General features: G+C 47.8%; 1 protein-coding gene across 1 annotated transcript in view; it reads left to right on the top strand.

Annotated features, from left to right (window-relative positions):
• LOC123507319 (potassium voltage-gated channel protein eag-like) overlaps window positions 1–20,497 on the top strand; it is a 157,939-nt gene that overhangs the window by 125,920 nt on the left and 11,522 nt on the right. The window contains 10 exon segments of the mRNA XM_045260079.1: window positions 4,476–4,520; window positions 5,703–5,827; window positions 6,647–6,739; window positions 7,449–7,751; window positions 12,314–12,482; window positions 13,781–14,035; window positions 14,801–15,012; window positions 17,288–17,438; window positions 17,667–17,965; window positions 18,162–18,277. Of these exon segments, the coding sequence (XP_045116014.1) occupies window positions 4,476–4,520; window positions 5,703–5,827; window positions 6,647–6,739; window positions 7,449–7,751; window positions 12,314–12,482; window positions 13,781–14,035; window positions 14,801–15,012; window positions 17,288–17,438; window positions 17,667–17,965; window positions 18,162–18,277 (1,768 nt within the window).

A 20,497-nucleotide genomic window follows, 5' to 3' on the forward strand; every position in this document is an offset into this window, starting at 1 on the left:
TGACGAAAAGCGCTCACTGACTGGACTTATAGCGTTGAATGAATGGAATGTATGATTGTTTGGCGTGACTAGCGGATTCGAAGGTGTGACTTATAGAAATAGAAAATACATCAAAGAAAAACATAAGAATTCTGGAGTGGGAAAGAGAGAGAGATATTCCCTACATCACCCTAGCTTTGACCCTGCGAGACAAGGAAAGTTCACCATGCAGACTTTGTGAGAGAATAAGGGGAAAGAGAGAGGGCCCTGTGTCCTACCTTACCTCACGTGCCCTCACCTGGTCTCTCTTTCCCAGCAGGACGTTGCACAGAAATATTCATACAGTGATGATTCTCTCTTACTGACAAAACTGACACAGATAGACAGGGAGACGCTGGTAGATAGACAAGGATAGATGGCACGAGAGCGAGAGCGAGAGAGAGAGAGAGAGAGAGAGAGAGAGAGAGAGAGAGAGAGAGAGAGAGAGAGAGAGAGAGAGAGAGAGCACTACGAACACATCCAACATGCAACATCGATCCTTACGACTGACACAGGAATTACTATGAACAGACCTTTTCTTCATCTTTCCTTACCTATCAGAGAGGGGCGCCTGAGGTCACCACTTGGGACTGCTAACCTGAGAATACTTGGATTGGAATGGAAAGACGAATGTTGCCTGGAGGAGTTAAAGGAAAGGAAGTTAGATTTATTGAATGATTTAGAGTGAGTGAGTGAACGGATGAGTTAAATAGATAATAGATAGACTGACTCAATTAGAAAAGAATGAATTGATGGATTACTTGACTAGTAGACGTAATAAAGACATATTTGACTGATGAGTTGATGGAAATAAAGGTAAGAAAGACTGACTGATTGACTGACTGACTGGCTGAATGAAAGAGTGACTGATTAACTGAATGAATGGAAGAGAAACACTATTAAATAACTGACTAAGGAAGAAATGGATGACTAACAGACTGAATAAACTGAAACAAAAACAAATGACTGACAAATCTTTGGCGTCACAACAGCGAGATCACAAAGCGCCGAAAACTGAAATACAAAAACAACTCAAACGATCGAAACCAAGTGAAAATAGATCCATAAAAAGAGATACTAAGAACAGTCAAGGTCATGCAGTATAATTGGCCCTACCTTGACCTTTCCATGTTAATTAGCAGCGTGTAGGACTCCTTCTTTCTTTCATGGGATCAATTATTTGCCTCAGATTGGATATAAAAGAAAGAGTGATTAATTCTAAGAAAAGGTAGAAACTCAATCTTTTCACTGATATATTCCTCCTTTGACGTTCACAGCACTAAGAAATCGTTTACTTTGATGAAGAAAAGAGGAGAAAATTGTTTACCTAGACACATAAAAGAGATGAAAATATCTTAATTCTACCTCATAAAGAAACTGTTTAAAGAGATTAGGGAAAAAGAAGGTTAAAAAATACATGAAAACTCTTGAAGTTATGGATAAATATGAGAAAAAAAATCGTTTACCAGTGAAATTAATGAAAGTAACGACAAGATATCACTTTGTCAATTCAAGGAACAAGCGCTGAACAAAAGAACACACGAACATACGATAACAACGCTTATTTGGCTGATTCTATCTTGATCTTTAAGGGAACTGGCATTCAAGTGGGTCTTTTTTCATATTTTGTTGCTCTTGGCCGACTTCCCCTCTTGAACCAAAAAAAACGAAGCTGCAAGGAACCATCAGTGCATGGTAGTCCCTTTAGAAAACACAGCTACACTTCCACCAGTCACCCCCAACAAGATAAAAGTGAGAGAGGCGCTGCTGTAAATAAAAAAAAAAAAAAAAAGGTAGAGCTAATATCAATGTTAAATTAAAACAAAAAATAAATAAATGCTAGGGTGATGGCCAAAATAAAGCAAAAAGCTGTGAGTTAAAGGGTGTTGCTTCCCGCGTGGAGTCGCCCATTATGGTTTAGGGAGGCCTGACAGCAAGACCTTACTTAGTACTGGTCCTGTGCCGGTTCACTCATTCCCCTTAACGCCCTTCAAACCAACACGGTAAAAGTATCCATGTGTCAGTCAGTCAGTCAGCGAGTCAGTTGTGGATGGTGTTCATTCTGTATTTGTCCGTCTGTAGCTACACTGACACTCACTCCCTCCCCTGCACATGTTCTGTAGAGGGTCACTGTCACTGTCACTGTCACAGCCACGACTACACACGTCTCTTGCTCTATACAGACTGGTGAGGACGAGATCAGGGTGAGTTTTATAACATGGTGGTCTGTTTCTGTCTCTGTCTCTCGTCTCTCTCTTTCTAATGCCACACCACCACCACCACCACCAATATCACCACTACCACCACCACTATCACCACTACCACCACCAGCTCAGTCTCCCTCATACCATCATCACAAACACTAGAAAGGTACACTCCCCTCTAAGTGTTCCCACCACCTGCTCTTCCTCTCTTTTCCTTTCATTTTCCCCTTCCTCAGTTCTCACTCCCTACCACCACCACACCACCACCACCATCACCACCACCATCACCACTGGATAGGAAGAGGTACAGGTGCTAAAGACTCACAGGAACACAGAAGGAACTAAAAGAAACTAATTTGTGTTAAGGAATATAGGGTTTCCTGTAGGATTGATCAGATGCCTGTGTAGAGAGTACAGTAGCACCTTAATCAGCACACCCACACCTGCCTCACCTCACCTCACCTCACCTCACCTCTCTGTATCAAGCACACCTGTTGGTCTTCACTTCACGTCCTTTAGTTCACTCGCTAAGCCTCCCTGGCCTTCCCCTGAGGTGGCGTCATGCGAGGCGAGAGGCAAAGGAAACAAGGTGAAGTGGACAAGCTAAGACGCAGACCAGCATTTAGAGACACTTTCCTCTCTCGCTAAGACTGTTTTCCAAGGCCATGAAGATAACCAGCCACGTTCACCAGAGTTTCTTACGACACTGTAGAATTCTTGTTGATCTGTCACAAGAACCATACAAGAATCTTTCCTTGGCCTAAATTTCCGTACCTGACTTACTATCTACTTGTATAACTTTCAGTACGGGGAAAGGTAAGGCTTGGACTAGTTTATTTGACTAACTATTCCGTTGCTTAGTAAACTGTAAGACACTCATTACATTAACCTCTCAAAGCATTCGGCCACTAAACACCAAAGCTCTGACTGCAATTTAACTCTGCTTAGTGTGACTGCCACTAAACACACTCTACTTCCCATTCCACTTTGCCTAGCGTGACGCCGCCTCTTCCTGACAACACACCTGCCTTCCCTTCACTCTTGGCACACCTGTATTCATCTAAGATAGGCTTATGCTCCTTACCTGACCAACAAACATACCTAATTTTTCTCAACACAAGAATAGAAATAGTCTGGCCTAATTCCTTCACATTATCTAACGAAATAGGTGCGTTTGTGAGCCAGACTGTATGTGTGTGTGTGTGTGCGTGTGCGTGTGCGTGCGTGCGTGTGTGTGTGTGTGTGTGTGTGTGTGTGTGTGTGTGTGTGTGTGTGTGTGTGTGTGTGTGTGTGTGTGTGTGTGTGTGATTTCAGATTAATTCTTCATTTTCTTTATCTTTTGTGATTATATAGAAGAAGGAGGAGGAGGAAGAAGAGAAGAAGGGAGAGGAGGAGGCCAAAAAAATGAGAAGAAGGAGTAGGCAGATAATAATGAAATGTAAAGGGGATAATAGGAAGATAGAGAGAGTAAAAGAAGTAAATGAAAGAGAAGAAAAGGGAAGAGAGAAAAAGAGGAAAGAGATGAAGAAGGAGAAGATGGAAGAGGAAATATAGAAAGAGTAACAAAGAAGGATGAAAGGAAAAAAAAGGATAGAGAGAGATAGGATGAGTAAATGAGTGAGTGAGTAAAAGTGGATGATAATGATGGTGATAAAGAAACAGAGAAAAAGAAAGAAAGATGAATAGGGAGAATGAAAGAAACAACAGGGAAAGACATGATAAATAACGATGGATGAGAGGGAGATGAAAAAATTAAACAGAAAGAGGAGAAATATAAAAGAATAAAAGGAAACAGAGAGAAAGAACAAACTAAACATGAATGAGTGAGTGAATAATGGTGAATAAATGATGAGAGAAATAAGAAAGGGTGAAAGGAAACAGAGATAGGATAAACACGAATGAATGATGAGAAATGATGAGAAACAGGGAAGAATGAAAGAAAATAGAGTAAACAGAGATGAATGAGGGATGACAGATGATAATGAGAAAGAGAAGGATGGAAGAAAAAGAAAAAAACAAGGATGAATAAGTGATAATATGATAACTAAAGACAGGGATGAATGAAAGATAGAAATTAACCAGGGATGAGTGTGATAGATAATGAGAAAGAGAAGGATGAAAGAGAAAAGGATGGGTGAGTGATGTTAGTGGTGATGATGGTGATGTGAGCAGCGTGGGGCGTGACACCTTGGCCGGGACTGACTCATATCTAGGGAGGTGACGTGACAGGTGATGAGGTGTGTGTCATTTCAGCATCGGACAGCACCGAGAGCTCTGGGGGAAGGCTGCCCACCAAAAGTAGGTAACCCTGGCCCACTCTTGGTCGCCTCTACCACCGCGCCGCACTGCCCTCCTCCTTTCACCTTCCACGCGTGACTGCCCGCCTGAATGGAAGGTCGCAGTGCCTCTTTAGCTGTTCTGGCACCGTTCAAATGTTACCAATCGCAGTTAAATTGATCACATGGAAGGCTCTAGTGTTTCATGAATAGATACATGACCCGCGGCCCGGTAGAAATTCTCTCCTACAGTGTTTTCTTCAGGTTCCCGAGCGGCGGCGGTGCTGGCGGAGAGTGGGTGAGCCAAGAGGAGGAGGAGGAGGAGGGTGACACGCGGGTACAGGCGACCAAGACGATAGTTGTTGTGGTGGTGCTTGCGGACTGGTGGATTTGTGTGTGGCCGCAGAGCCTGTAGTTCCTTGGCCCTTTCCGTCCTTCCCGGCACTGTCCTCCCTCCATGCCCCTTTCCTGCCGTCACCACACCCTCCAACACACCCCCTACACCTCCCTCCCAGTCCACAGCTTCCCTCGTGTCCTGTGTGTGCCGGCGGGTGACGGTCGCTTCTCTCCCGCCTTTCCTCTTGTCACCTCCCGCTGCCTCCCTCAGAGTGACCCAGACCAGCGCCACACGGAGAGAAGCGTCTGGCTCATCCTGCCGCCTCTAACACCCACAACCGACTTGCCCTTTGTAATTCTGTATGAGCGTATCGATGTTGTTTGATGTCCTTACTCGTTGTGTGTACATATAAGAGTAAATTCTCTCTTTTTGAAGGGTGTTAAGTGGAATTCCTCGCCTGCCTTATGTAGACTAGAGTGGCCACCTGCTGCTGCCACCTTGCCGCTACTCACCCTCCCTTGTAGAGCCAACACAGTGCTACCCTCGCTCCAACTATCCCTGCTACTCCCCCTGTACAAGTCCTTGTGTAGCCCCACTCACTCCCCAGCAGCCCCACACTGTAGCCAGCATGGTGCCTTACTTTCGGCTTGCCACCCAGTTTTTTTTGCCCTCACACTGGCGCAACCGATGACCATTTTGAACATTTTGAAGTGCCCCAATACGGCTGACCACATTAAACACCCGAGTGCGAGGGTGACTAGTCTAGAATGCACGGCTCTGACTTCTCTGACCTGTATCCTTCCCTCCCATCCATCCCCGCCCGGTCCCTCCGTCTCCCTAACCTCACCACCTTCTGTTCTCCTCAAGCGGGCCTCAGCAAGTTCGCCAAACTAGCCCGCTCGGTCACCAGAAGCAGGTCGGTGCTGGTGACTCAGTTCTCCTCACACCTGCCGGTCATGAAGGATGTGGCCAAGCAATCCAACATCACACACGTAAGTCGCCTCGTTCATCTGTCTTTTTTTGGTGTCTGTCTCTCTGTTTGTACGAGTCTTGCAATATCCGTCTCTTTGCTTGTCTTCACCTCACCTCGCACGTAAGTCACCTCAAACACCTGTCTTCTTTTATCTGTCTGTCTGTCTGTCTTAATCTTTCATTGCGTTTCTACGGGACTGAATGAAGCTTATGTCTTGAAATGTATTTGTTCGCTGGTTTTAATCTCTTTCTCATTCATACACGACTGATTCCTCCGTGTAATCTCATAAACCATCTGTCTGTCTGTTTGTCTCGATCTGTATTTTGCTATGTACAGGACTGCCTCAAGCTTGTAATCTCTATTATAATACTTTTTACCTTTCTGTTTACTCTTTGCGCTCACATGCACCCAGACCACTTCCTTTACTGTTATATTAAGAGGATCTAGTGCTTGATCTATTTATCTGCATCTTCTACCATCCTTGTATTCTTCTATGGTAAATTTTCTGGCTGTGTTGACTTTCTTTCCACTCCTGCGTGTGTTTATGTCTGTGTGTGTGTGTGTGTGTGTGTGTGTGTGTGTGTGTGTGTGTGTGTGTGCATGTGTTCATCTCCTTCACTCCCACAGACTCACTGACCACAATCAGTCATCACCATTACCACCGCCACCACTACCATCTCTACACCTCTACTGTGTCTGTGTGCATGACTGACCGTTCCTAACACCACTTTAAAACCACTGAAAACAACGACAATCACCACCATCACCATCACCACCACCACCACCATCACCACCACCACCACCACCTCCAGCATCACCACATCATCTCTCCCTGCAGATGATGAGCCTAAACAGCGATGTTATGCCTCAGTATCGTCAGGAAGCACCGAAGACTCCGCCACACATTCTGCTTCACTACTGTGCCTTCAAGGTGAGAGACAGATTCGTATTCTGAAACGCTTTGCCCTCTCACCATCACGGCTTTCCCAGGGCTCTAGGTGAAGATACTCGTGTTTTGGAGAGTATTTTCATGGTTCCGGTGATAGATTGATAAGATTTCTAGCTTAATATAAGGAGAAACTGTCTTGAAAACTCGGCTAGTAGTCTCTGTGGCTTTCGAAAATTGACGTGGTGAGAGGGAAGGCGCTTTTTAATACGAGAGAGAGAGAGAGAGAGAGAGAGAGAGAGAGAGAGAGAGAGAGAGAGAGAGAGAGAGAGAGAGAGAGAGAGAGAGAGAGAGAGAGAGAGAGAGAGAGAGAGAGAGAGAGAGAGAGAGAGAGAGAGAGAGAGAGAGAGAGAGAGAGAGAGAGAGAGAGTGTGTGGTAATCAAGTGGGGCTTTTTGTTATGTCTTTTGGTGCTCTTGGACAACTTCCCCTCTTCCCTAATAAAAAGTATATATTCAAACTGTACGTATGCATATTTTTATTAGGCTTATGTGTGTTTAGTTAGGCCTACATGTGCGCTGAAAGGTATACATAGCTAGGGAAGTAAGCAAGAGGTGTGTGTATGTGTGTGTGCGTTACTGATACTTTCTCCTTCAGCCTCTCCGTCAGGGTATGTGAGGATAAATAAGAATGGAAGTATGTAGCTACGTGTGTGTGTGTGTTACTAATGCCACCCCCTTCACCACCTCCGTCAGGCTATCTGGGACTGGGTCATCCTCTTCCTCACCTTCTACACGGCCATCATGGTGCCCTACAACGTGGCCTTCAAGTACAAGACCTCAGAGGACGTGTCTCTCTTGGTGGTGGACTCAATCGTTGACGTGATATTCTTCATAGACATCGTGCTCAACTTCCACACCACCTTTGTAGGGCCAGGGGGCGAGGTGGTGTCTGATCCTAAGATAATACGAATGAACTATCTCAAATCGTGGTTTCTGATAGACCTCTTGTCGTGCCTACCTTATGATGTATTCAACGCTTTTGACCACGATGAAGATGTAAGTAAGTGTGGCTCTCAAGGAGAAGTGAATGATAAAGTAAGTGTCCAGGACTTGTGTGTGCTTCCTGCCATCGCCAAGCTTCTCCCCCTCCCCCATCGCCGCCTCCACCTTCACGCTCGTCCCCTGCTCCTCCTCCTCCTTCGCCCCCCGTGACAGCACCCCACCCTTGCTCCCACATCCCCACTCCCCACGCCATCCAATTACTAGTGTTCTTTCCTGTCTCCAGCCTCCCGTTTCCTCCCCTTCGAACCACACACACGCTCGTCCCCAGCAACATGTGTTTAATACACGGGCCCTGTCAGCCGCCCCTCACACCTGTTAATCACTCCCCGCCCGCTGGCTGCCGCGCGCTGCAGGCCCGGCAGCCACTCACTCATGACCCGCCCCTTGTCCTTCACTGGTGTACAGCATCACTGATGTGCACACTCTTGCCGTAGTGACCCGTACCTGTTGCTATGCCAGTATGACAGTAGACACATAGGAGGAGGTCTGGTGACACCTGGATACACACTGTCACTGACCCACACCTACCCTAGCCAGGCTACGTGCCCGCCGCCCCGCTGCCGACTGGTGACGGGGCAGCGGGGCGAGCACCAGGCCCTAGCTGCTCCCAGTCTTGCCTTTCTCGTCACGGGGGCGCCCAACGAACCCACTTGTACAGTCATTCCCGCCGCCGCTGCTACCACCACCACCAGTCCCGCCCCGTGCCGGCCTGAAGGCCTAGCCAGTCAGAGTACAAGTGGTTTCGGTGGGAGTCTTGCCGCCACGCAGTATTGTTTGCCTCTTCAAATAAAACCTTTCTTCCAGCTTCCCTTTGAGGGGCTTTTAAAGCTCCTTCCCATCCACACCACCCCAGGTGAGGCACCCTGGACAGGGCCGGTCAGAGCTCCTCGGGCAGGTCCTACCCCCCTCCCGCCCTCCCACACACACGGGTTCCCTCACCTTCCTCAGCTTGTTCTTGTCACACACCGGTCTGTCAGTTTGTCAGGCCCACCACAGCCCTCACCGCCACACTCCCGACCCGCGCCCACAGTGAGGCATGGCGCGCCGCCCCCAGGGCACCGCAGGCACCCTCACTGACCGGCTCCTCCAGGCGCCCCGCCACCGCCACGCCCTGCACTGCTGGGGCGGCGCCGCGTGGCGGGGCAGCGGCGGGACGCGGGAACCTCTGGGACCTGACCTCATCTTCTTTTATCCACTCGCGGGTGTCCTGACCACAGTACACACACACACACACACACACACACACACACACACACACACACACACACACACACACACACACACACACACACACACACACACACACACACACACCGCACCCGCTCTGCACCAGACCACACCCGGCACCCTCGCAGTAGCCACACCCGTGAGACACCCGCACCCCAGCTAGTTGTCTGTCCCGCACCTCACTCCTCCATGCCAGGCTCTAAATAGTGCGCCGCGCAAGGCATGGCGATGGGTTGGCCAGGGGTGCAGGATGCAGGCGCCGTGCCGCTCCCCCGCACCTGTGCTGCCTGGACCCCGCCGCCAGCCTTGCTGCAGCGCATCGTAAATAAGTAAATAATAGATCATGTAGATACTAAATAAGAAACTTTCTTAAATTGTCAATGATAATGATGTTAATAATGATTTTGATGATGATGATGATGATAATGATGATGATGATAATGAAAGCAGTAAGTGACGTAAATTGCTATACAGTGCGTCAAGTCATCGCGTGTGTACAGTGTACATAGTTCACTGCCCTAAGCACGTCCCTCCCCCCCAAATTACCCTCCCTGTGAGTGCCTTGCCGCGCCGCCAGCCCGCACCAGGAGAGGTACCGCCAGCAGGAAGCACGGCCCTGCTGTGCCAGCGACCCGCCGCCGCGGGACTCACCTGTCACACCACGGAAGCAACACAGAATGATAGAAACCTAGTCTTTAGTGGGCGTGACGCGACACACGAGCAGCGACATAAGCATTCCCGTAACAGCTCACCGCGACGCTGCGGGAACAGCTGACAGGCGGCCCCGCGCGCCCTCAATCTGCTGTCACGCGAGTCAGGCGGCGGCAACAGGCACACCACCAGGAACACTACCCATTATAACGCCTGTTGGGTTGTTCCGGTGCCACCCCCGCGCCCTATCATCACCACCCTCCCCCATGGCCCCTCAGGCACTGTACGCGCCACAACCCCCCCCCCGACCACAACCGCGCCGCGAGTCCTGTGTGGTGTGTCCATTAAGGCACTCCCGCTTCCGTGGCCTTGGTTGTTGTGCTGCAGCATGTGTCAGTGTGCCAGCATGGACGTCCCCCAACACACACTGCTCTTGTATCTGCGTACGTACACACGCGTATATAGACACACGCACGCACGCACACGCACACGCACACACACACACACACACACACACACACACACACACACACACACAGCAGGGTCACCGTGACGCAGGACAGGTTCACCTTTCCTTACCAAACAATAAAAAACAGAAATTTATCAATACAAGTCAACCTTTCACCCCGATCAACAATAAACCACCCGCCGCCGCCCACCCCGCGCCGCCCACACCAGGGAAACATTTCAATGAGCCGCGCGACTCTAATCAATAGTGAGACGGACGCTGCCAGAAATTAAGTTTGGACAATTACAGTCGAATTAATGAACATAGAGTGCAGATCGCCAGGTGATGGAGCGCATGTTACCTGGCCACGTGAGGATAACCAGCGCCTCACCTTGCTCTCATCTCTATCACCATAACAATTACCATAAAGTCTCAGCCATTTAGACCCATGTGACGGGCGCTAACAGACAGCCACGGGGCACGGATGACTCTCAAGGGCCTGGACTCTCAAACCTTCTGGGCTCTATTTTACAAAGGCGATGAAAAGGGAAGGGTTTGCATGGCCGGTCTATCAGTGAGGCTAAGATGATAAGCCATTGGTAAACTGTCACTGGCATTATGAAAATCCACGATCACTTCCATTTCCCTACGTACTAGAAGAGCTGTAGATGTTACTAAAAGAACAATACCTATTTCTCCTCCTATTTACAATGCAGAGTCCTTACTAAACCATCACTAGAATGGAAAAAATAAACGAAAAATCTATATCCTTCAATACTGAGAGGCATTTTTATTTTGGGGTTCGTGTATGATTACAGCATTTCATTTGTGTTAGGAAAGGTCTATGGAGGTCAGAAGATTAATGGCCTGAGTCTTCACTATTCTAATCCCAACATGTGTTTCTGAAGCTGTATAAAATCGTCAAAATAGTAACCAAAATGAATATGGAATCGCGTCCTGCTACTGAAGAGGTTAATAAGAAGACAAACAGTTTTTCCCATTTTAATTATTACTTAGTTTCCTTTCCATTTCTCTCAGTTCTCATATTTTTAAGTTATATCTTATGTTGCCTTTTCTATATTCCAAAATCCTCCTATTACAAAATCCATCTCATTCTCAATAATTTTCCTATTTTATTTTCCTTTTAGCGAATCCTCATTTCCTCTATTTATCTGAACAATCAATATACAATTTTGATTCACTGACTTATTACCTCACTGACTCACTGCCTTACTGTGTCAAACCCCCGTGGACTCAGGAAGTAGGAGGTCGATGAGTGAAGGCAAAGAGGCGTAAACAAAAGAAGGACAATGAGGAGACACAAAGATCGGTCACAAAGGAGGAGATCCAAAAGATAGGAGACAAAGAGAGCCAAAGGGGAGATGATAAGAGATAGACGAAGATATGAGAGAAGGAGAGACAAAGTGAAAGAAAGGGACATGACAAGGGGAGAAAAAAAAGGGATGATAAATAGAGAGGGAGGAAAGTAGGCGATAATGAAAGAGGGAAGAGAAAGAGAAGAGAGAGAGAGTGAAATAAAGACGAAGAAAGCAGTGCAAACAATGACAGGTGACTAAGAAAACAGAGACAAGGCAAATGAAAGAGAGAAGAGAAAAAAAAGATAATAGAAACAGGAGATATGAAGAGATGGAGATTAGAGAACACATCCAAGAAAAAATAGCAAGGAAAAAGAAAACTGATTAAAATTTACTACTCAAATACTAATAAGGAAGAGCTATAGAGAGATTACAACACTTTTTGTCCATTTAATTCCCTTTAAGCCCACGAAGACTCCTGAGAGACTAAATGAATGCAAATCCTTGAAAAAAGCGTATTTAATTGAATTATCACAACATTAATATTAAAGCACCTTTTTCTATCGAACTTGCTTTAAAATACAAAGTTCCTAGGGAGAAATTAATGCAAACCCTTGAAAAATCTGAAGAAAAAGAAGAAAATACGGATCAGAACAGAATCAACAGCCAAATATCTTGATCGAACTCCTTTACCCTCATTTAAGTTCATAAAAGAAACAAATTAATAGAAAAGAAAAAAAAAAGAAAAAAACGCGTGCTAAACTATTACCAAAGCCACTAATAACCACAAGACACACGTGACATGATAGAATAGAATAACAAACACCTTTCTTATTTAAACCCCTTTGTATACCCACCAAAGTCTGCAGGGTGGGGAGAAATTAATGTGCAAATCCTTAACTCTTTCTACACAGGGCATTGGTTCACTATTCTCTGCTCTGAAAGTAGTGAGGCTGCTAAGATTGGGACGCGTGGTACGAAAGCTTGACAGGTACCTGGAATACGGCGCTGCAATGCTGGTGTTGCTACTGTGTTTCTACATGCTGGTGGCTCACTGGTTGGCGTGCATCTGGTACAGCATAGGTGAGTGTGTGTGTGTCTCTGTGTGTGTGTGTGTGTGTGTGTGTGTCTGTGATCCGTATTCAGAAACCCTCTTGAGACCTATGGGTTTGTGTGTGTCTGTGTGTCTGTGTGTGTGTGCCTGTGTCTATGGTCCGTATTCACACTTTGCTCTCACCACCATTTTGCAAGGGTACAGAGATGATTAGCGGGATTTTCAAGAGTGTTTCTTCAATTGATCATGTAGAAATCTTGTTACTCTGCCTCAAGAATCGTAAAAACCTCCTTAAAAACGCTCTTCTCTCTCACCACGACTATTTTCAAGGCAACAAAGATGATTAGCGGGGTTTTCAAGAGTGTTTCTCCAGTTAATAATGTAGAAACCTTATCACTCTGCTTCTAGAACTATAAAAACACCTTAAAAGTCGTGTAAATTTAGAGAAAGCCTTTTGAAATGAAGGTGAAACACAGAATGACTAAGAATACGAGCCACTGTGTGAAGGAAAAGAGATAGAAGTGTGTGTTTGTGTAAGGAAGAGAGTTAAGTATTTGTGTCTGTTTCTGTGTTGCATTGTCTTATTCTGCCTGTGCCTGCGTGTGTCTGTGTGTGAAGGGAAAGAGACAGACATGTGATTTGCGTAAGTAAGAGGGATTTGATTGTTTGTCTCTATTTGTGTGTCGTCTTGCCTTTTTTATTTCTCTCTCTTTCTCTTTTTCCCTGTTTGGCCATTCCTTGAAAGATAATTATATAATCCTTCCCCCACCACCACCACCACCACCTCTCTTCCTCTTCTCCGACACACACAGTTATTGACACAAATGCGGCAGTAATCTAATCAAAAGAGTGATGTTTCTTGACCGAACTTGCGTGCTTGTCTATCTCTCTGTCTACCTGTCTAGCTGTCTATTGTACCTAACACTTCTACAGGTAAAGTTGATGGTGATAGAGTAGTAAGTGTTTGTGTGTTTACCTGCCTTAGCATACTGTACCTTATTAGATTCAACAGGTAAAAGTAACGGAGGGTAAATCAATACTAAATGATTGTCTATCTATCAATCAATCAATCTATCTTTCTATCTATTTATCTATCTATCTATCCATCTATCTTTTTATTTATCTATCTACCTGTCCATCTTGACGTACTGCACCAACTCACACAGGTAAAAGCGACGTAGACAACGGCATCCAGTACTCCTGGCTGTCTTGGCACACCGCCCAATTAATTTCCACAAGTATAAGTGACGGGGAAAACAGAGTACTAACTTAATTCTTGTCTGTCTATCTATCTGCCCATCTTGACGTATCGCACCACCTCACACAGGCAAAAGCGACGCGGACAACGGCATCCAGTACTCCTGGCTGTGGAAACTAGCTAACGTCACGCAAACCCCTTACAAGTACATCATCTCTAACGGGTCGAACATGCTGGAGTTGACGGATGGCCCTAGCAAGAAGACCATGTACGTGACCTCCCTCTACTTCACTATGACCTGTATGACATCAGTGGGTTTCGGCAACGTGGCAGCAGAGACGGACAATGAGAAGATATTTACTATTTGCATGATGATTATTGCAGGTGAGTCTTTGAGATGGAGGTGAAAGACGTGTGTTTTTGGGGTGTCATGGTGTTAAAATAGGTTAATCTCTTCATTTTAGGGTTTTCACATACTGGTTACTATTTGGTGATTTTGTACAGCTTCAAAAACATATGTTGGGATTAAAATAGTGAAGACTCTGGCCATTAATCTTCTGACCTCCATAGACCCTTCCTAATGCAAATAAAATGGTCTAATCATACAGAAAAATCAAGATAGAAATGGGTCTCTGCTTATAGGGAAAGTAGGATAAAGACTTGCTCTAAAGATGAAGATATGATAGTTTTCTTAATGCCAGGATCTAGGAGAGAGGTCAAAGTTATCATAATTTTAACTACTTTAACGATGTGTGTATGTGTGTGGGTTGGAGGCGCTGGGAGTGCTGTGTTGGGGTAGGGAAAGAGTAGCAGTGTTGTGGGATGTTGGGTATGAAAGTGTGTGTGTGTGTGTGTGTGTGTGTGTGTGTGTGTGTGTGTTTAAGGTAAGGTCCATATTCAGAAACGCTCTGGTCTCTCACCATGACTATTTTCCAAGGCCACAGACATGAATAGCGGGATTTTCAAGAGTGTTCCTCCTGTTAACAATGTAGAAATCTTGTCAATCTGCCTCTAGAACCGTAAAAACACCTTAAAAAAACTCGTGTCAATTTAGATAAAGCCTTTTGAAATAAAGATGAAGCACAGAAGTGTTTGAGAATGCGAAGCTAAGTCTATTTCTCTCCTCTCTAACACACGTCCTGTCCCCAGCTCTTCTGTACGCCACAATCTTCGGCCACGTCACCACCATAATCCAGCAAATGACGTCCGCCACAGCCAAGTACCACGAGATGCTGAACAACGTGCGGGAATTTATGAAGCTACACGAGGTACCCAAGGCGTTATCGGAGCGGGTGATGGACTACGTGGTGTCGACGTGGGCTATGACCAAAGGCATCGACACCAACAAGGTAGAAAATGAGGTACTTATGACCCAACGCGATGGCCACGTTATACCAGTGAAAAGCATGACGGTGACCTTCTCACTCTCTGCGGGGGATGAGATGGTGAATGGTGAGCCCACGCCTTGTCTCTCCCTCACCACTCATTGCTAGCGACCAAGATCACCAGCCAGCCACGCCACGCCACGCCACGCCACACCACGCCAGAATGCCGAGATATGCAGGCAGGCGTGTAGGCGTGCAGGCGTGCAGGCAGGCAGGCCAAGTCAAGTCAGCCTCCTCTCTCTCTCTCTCTCTCTCTCTCTCTCTCTCTCTCTCTCTCTCTCTCTCTCTCTCTCTTTCTTGATTTTGATGCTGATTTCTGTTTATCGCTTTTTCTCTCTCTCTCTCTCTCTCTCTCTCTCTCTCTCTCTCTCTCTCTCTCTCTCTCTCTCTCTCTAAGTGCACTATATTTATGCTTAAATACTTACTTCACACACACACACACACACACACACACACACACACACACTCACATACCGCACATACACACATACACTGGAGCCAACCCAGCAACACACACACACACACACACACACACACACACACACACACACACACACACACACACACACACACACACACACACACACACACACACACACACACACACAAACACACACACACACACACACACACACTGGTTTAATTATTAGACTCTCTACGCTTACTATTAATAGTGGCAAGGGCTTTTTTCACTGAGACTTAGCCAGGTAAGTTAACAAGCATGAACAGCAGTAGTTAGATTGAATAATACTAATACAGCTTGTTACCTAAAATCCTCACTCTTTTTACTTATTGACGCTAAAAGTGCGGCCTTAAATTTTCTACTTTTACTGAATGCTCCTTAGTAGTTTGTCTCTCTGCCATGGCGCGACGCGAGAAGCTCGGCATGGCCACCGCGACTAGGCTGACCTGGAATGACCTTTAGGGCTGACCTGCGGCCCCCACCTGACCTTAGGACCCTGGACCTTATAGACCTTGCTGACCTTGCTGACCTTTCCCTCCTTAGTGGCCCTTGAACCGCGACGAGTAGGTCAGAGTAGCAGCTTTCAGAGTGACCCGCCTGGCTCCAGTGAACACCAGAACACCCAGAGAACACGACACCGCCTCACACAACACCACGACCACCATCACCATCACCACCACCACAGAGTGACAGCAGGCAGGCAGACTCGCTCCCCCGACCACGCTGTACATACCAAACGAGCCACATTCCTCACAGTCTCTCCACTTCGCCTTGGTCTGCTTGTTCCTTACACGAGAGGAAGGACGCGGCTGTTGCCCTGGTGGCCGAGATTCTCCTGCATGCTTTTCACTAGTATAAGACGCGGGTTCCCTCCTGGGGCGGATCTGAGAGTGCTTCCCGCCGCCACTGGGCCGCCGCTCCCGCCCGACACAGCATGGCATGTTAGGCACTGTGCACTCTGCCGCCCTCCAGCCAGCCACCAGAAGGGACCCGCCGGCCACCGCGGAGGCACTAGTGACGGTGAGCCACTTGGCACTCTCCCTCTCTCTGAGTGGCTCACTGGTTCAGGTGTTGGGTTGTTGTCGAGGTGTCGGGTTCACTTTCCGCCTTCCTCTCTACTTCCCGAGCCAAGGTAAGACGTTTCTTGAGCAACACTCCCCGCCCTATCCCTCGCTCACCCTCCCCCTCACCCTACCGTCAAGCACCTCCCCCACACAATGGGCATCCCTCCCACACGGGCCTCCTACGCCCCGCAGTACCCTCGTGTAGCCACCACGGCCACTGAGCCACGGACACGCCAGACGTGCCCTGGGTGGCGAACACGACCCTGGCCACCAATGTCCCTCGTCCCAATGTCTCGTCCTCGTCCTCTCGTGTCCTCGCCCTGTCCTCGCCCTCGTTGCTGTGTTCTGCTCTGCTGTGCGCTGCTCTGCTCTGCTCCGCTGCCCCCTCCACCAGCACTAAGTGTGTCACGCATGGCTTGCCCGCCTCATTATCACCGCCACCCTTCCTCGCCCACTTCATTTCACACTAATGAGTGCAAACACACTTCCGCTTCCCCTTCCTCGGTCTGCTTCACTCTCACTCTCTGTCTCGCTCGTTACTCGGGCGCTGTGTCCCGCGTCTTGTTGTCATTGTTCATGTGATAGCTGTGTGTGGGCCGCTGTGCCGCTGTGGTGCCTTCAGTGCCAACCTTCGCTTCACGAGGCTCACCCAGCTTGGTGAGTGCCGCTGCAGTCGCCGCCACCGTGAGTGGAGGGCGCGCCACTAACGCCCTCTCCCTCCTAGGTGCTGAACTACTGCCCCAAAGACATGAAGGCCGACATCTGCGTCCACCTCAACCGTAAAGTCTTCAACGAGCACCCCGCCTTCCGCCTCGCCTCGGACGGCTGCCTGCGCGCCCTCGCCATGCACTTCACCATGAGTCACTCGGCGCCAGGTAGGTGGCAGTGCCGCCAGGTGAGTCACGGCACCAGCAGGGCACCTCGCAGCAGGGCCTGGCACTCTTTACGCCCTTGAGTCCCGTCCCTCATGCGCCTGTCTTGATGTCCTACCCCCCTCCACTCTTGTGTCTTTCCGTGTGTCCAAGTGTGCCAGTGTCCTGTTTCTCCGCCTTCCCGCCACCCCTGCCCCAGCGAGTGTGTTGGTAAGCATGTCTCTGTTGCAGGGGACCTGCTGTTCCACACGGGGGAGTCTCTGGACACGTTGTGCTTCATCGTGACGGGCTCACTGGAGGTTATTCAGGATGACGAGGTAGTGGCGATCCTCGGCAAGTGTGACGTGTTCGGCGACACCTTCTGGAAGGACCCCACGGTGGGCCAGAGCGCCGCCAACGTGCGCGCTCTCACCTACTGTGACCTGCACGCCATCAAGCGGGAGAAGCTGCTGGAGGTGCTCGACTTCTACCACGCCTTCGCCAATTCCTTCGCCAGGAACCTCGTGCTCACCTACAACCTCAGGCACAGAGTGAGTCACTCTCAAGACGCGCAGTTCTTTACACCTCAACACTGACCGCTTCCCTCGCGCCCTACACGATAGAATCAGTCTCCACGATCCCATCTTACGCGCCGCAGCTCCGCGTGTCGCATCTCTCAAACACTCAAACACGCGCTGCTTCCAGCGTCTAAAGAATCAGTCTCAGAGATGTACCTCTCTCCCACAGCTGATCTTCCGTAAGGTGAGCGACGTGCGGCGGGAGAAGGAGCTGGCGGAGCGACGCAAGCACGAGCCGCAGCAGGAACTGAGCCACGACCACCTCGTCAGGAAAATCTTCTCCAGGTGAGTTCTCCAGCGCGGTGAGGGTGTAGTGTGGTGTGGAGTGGGCAGCGATAAACAAGTGTACAGGCCCTAGTGGCGTAAACTCTTAAACTCAGCCTTAAATGAAAGTGTACTAGTAATGACCACACGTGCATCCTGCCCCTAAGCCGTGCCGGTAAGCCTGAGAACTGCTGCCTCTTAATTCACCTGTTTGACGCACAGGTGGCCCGGCGCTAGTGAATGCCGTGCAAATTAGAAGACTACTATAAGAACCATGACCTTTTTAGTCCATCTAGTTAGTGGTAGTGTGTGTATAGACCCCTGTACCCCTCCTCTTCCCCTTGATTCCCCTCACCTTTACCATTCAGTCACTCCCTCCCGCCTTCTTGCTACCTGAAGTGAGTGTGTGTCAGAATATTGTTGACACTTTCTCTCTCCTTGCTGTGGTACCGACCGCCAGTGCCAACGAGAAAAACTGGAGGTAAAGTTCCCGTCTGACTCAGCCTCTCGCTTCCCCGGAGTCACCCAGTGCTTTGTTTACTATACTCTGCTTCCTGACGGGGATCAGTGGTGACAGTACTTACTAACTCGTGAATGACCTAAACCGCGGAACTCAACGCTTCCAAACTTTATTATAATACCTGATTCTAAGCTTCTCTTTTCTTGCCCTCCCTCTCTGTTGTGTTGAGACTTCAAGGTTATGTTTGGAGAAAGGGAGGAAAGACTACTCCATCATCCTCAGCCGCTTTCCCGCGCCACATCTGTCAATTACTGCTTGCATGGACACCTTTCCTCCGTCTCCTCCTTCTCTCCAAAGACCCTGACGCACCTCCAACCTGGCCCTTCCTCCTTGTTCCTCCTTCCCTCCAGTCCCTCCCGAGCACCCCGCCTCGACCAGACGCCAGTGCCCCGCCACCCCGCCACGCCCAGCCACGCACCGCCAGGTTGTGACAGCTTCCGCACTTGTATAAAGCTTTGGCCAGACACGCGCCCAGATCATCGTCACCCAACGTGTAAATAAGATATAGACGCATTCGTGACACTGCTTCTCTTGGTTTTGGCGTGCTCTGGCGTGCCCTGTCAGTCTCTCACCTTTACTTACCTGTTAGTGCAGTCACGGTTAGTCCCGTAATGTCTGTGTACGGTCTAACTGTGTCTTGTGTTCCTCTTTACTGTCTTCATCAGGTTTAGAGTGAGAAACCCAAAGCACAGTGGCAGTTTGACAGATTACATGACTGGCCGCGCCTGTATCACTTCACTCAGGTGCTTTCATTTACCTGTCTCAAGCTCCCATGCCCCAAGAAGATCCCACGATGCCAAAACATGATGAAGAGTAACACCTGACTCTCCTTAACTAAACAAGAGTAATACTGGATTCTCCTTAAGTACATGGAATGAGAAATGCCTTAAGAAAACACGACATTAATCAGATTTTCCGTAAGCAAACTGTGATATCACGCTTCAACAACACACATAAAGAAAATAACTGACTCTCCTTAACAAAACTGAATATAATAAACCTCAAGACACAAAGGGAAGCTAAAACGAACAGGCCTATACGTAACAAACCCTATTAAACACAGCAGGACATTACCACACCCCTGCCAAGCTCTCCCCTGCGGTAAGTCTCCAATCAGTTAACCCTCCCACCTTAACAAAACCAAGACGTCTGACCCTGCAAAAAAAAAGGAACGAAGAGACATGAATATACCACAAGACTGACGCATTTACATCGTCCACACATATCTGGAAGAAGAAGAAACACCTAAGGAAAGGGTTGAAATACGTGACGCACATTAATTAGAGAAAAATCAGCTGAGTAAAGGGTTGAAATACATAGCGTACCTTAATTAAAGAGAACATACCTGAGTAAGAGGTTGAAATACGTAGCGCACCTTAATTAAAGAGAACACACCTGAGTAAAATTCGTGACACAAGAAAATCAGAGGTAACACACTTGAGTAAAAGCTTAAAATACGTAGCGCACCTTAATTAAAGAGAACACACCTGAGTAAAATTCGTGACACAAGAAAATCAGAGGTAACACACTTGAGTAAAAGCTTAAAATACGTGACACACCTTAATTAAAGACAAAATACACCTGAGTAAAGGGTTAAAATGCAAGTCGCCCATTAAATGAAGGAAAAATTACCTGAGAAAAGGCTTGAAATACATAACATACCTTAATTAAACAGAAAACACACCGAAGAAAGGGTTAAAATTCGTGACACACCTTGATTA

The sequence above is a fragment of the Portunus trituberculatus genome, chromosome 22 (genome assembly GCF_017591435.1).
Source record: "Portunus trituberculatus isolate SZX2019 chromosome 22, ASM1759143v1, whole genome shotgun sequence".
Lineage (NCBI taxonomy): Eukaryota > Metazoa > Arthropoda > Malacostraca > Decapoda > Portunidae > Portunus > Portunus trituberculatus.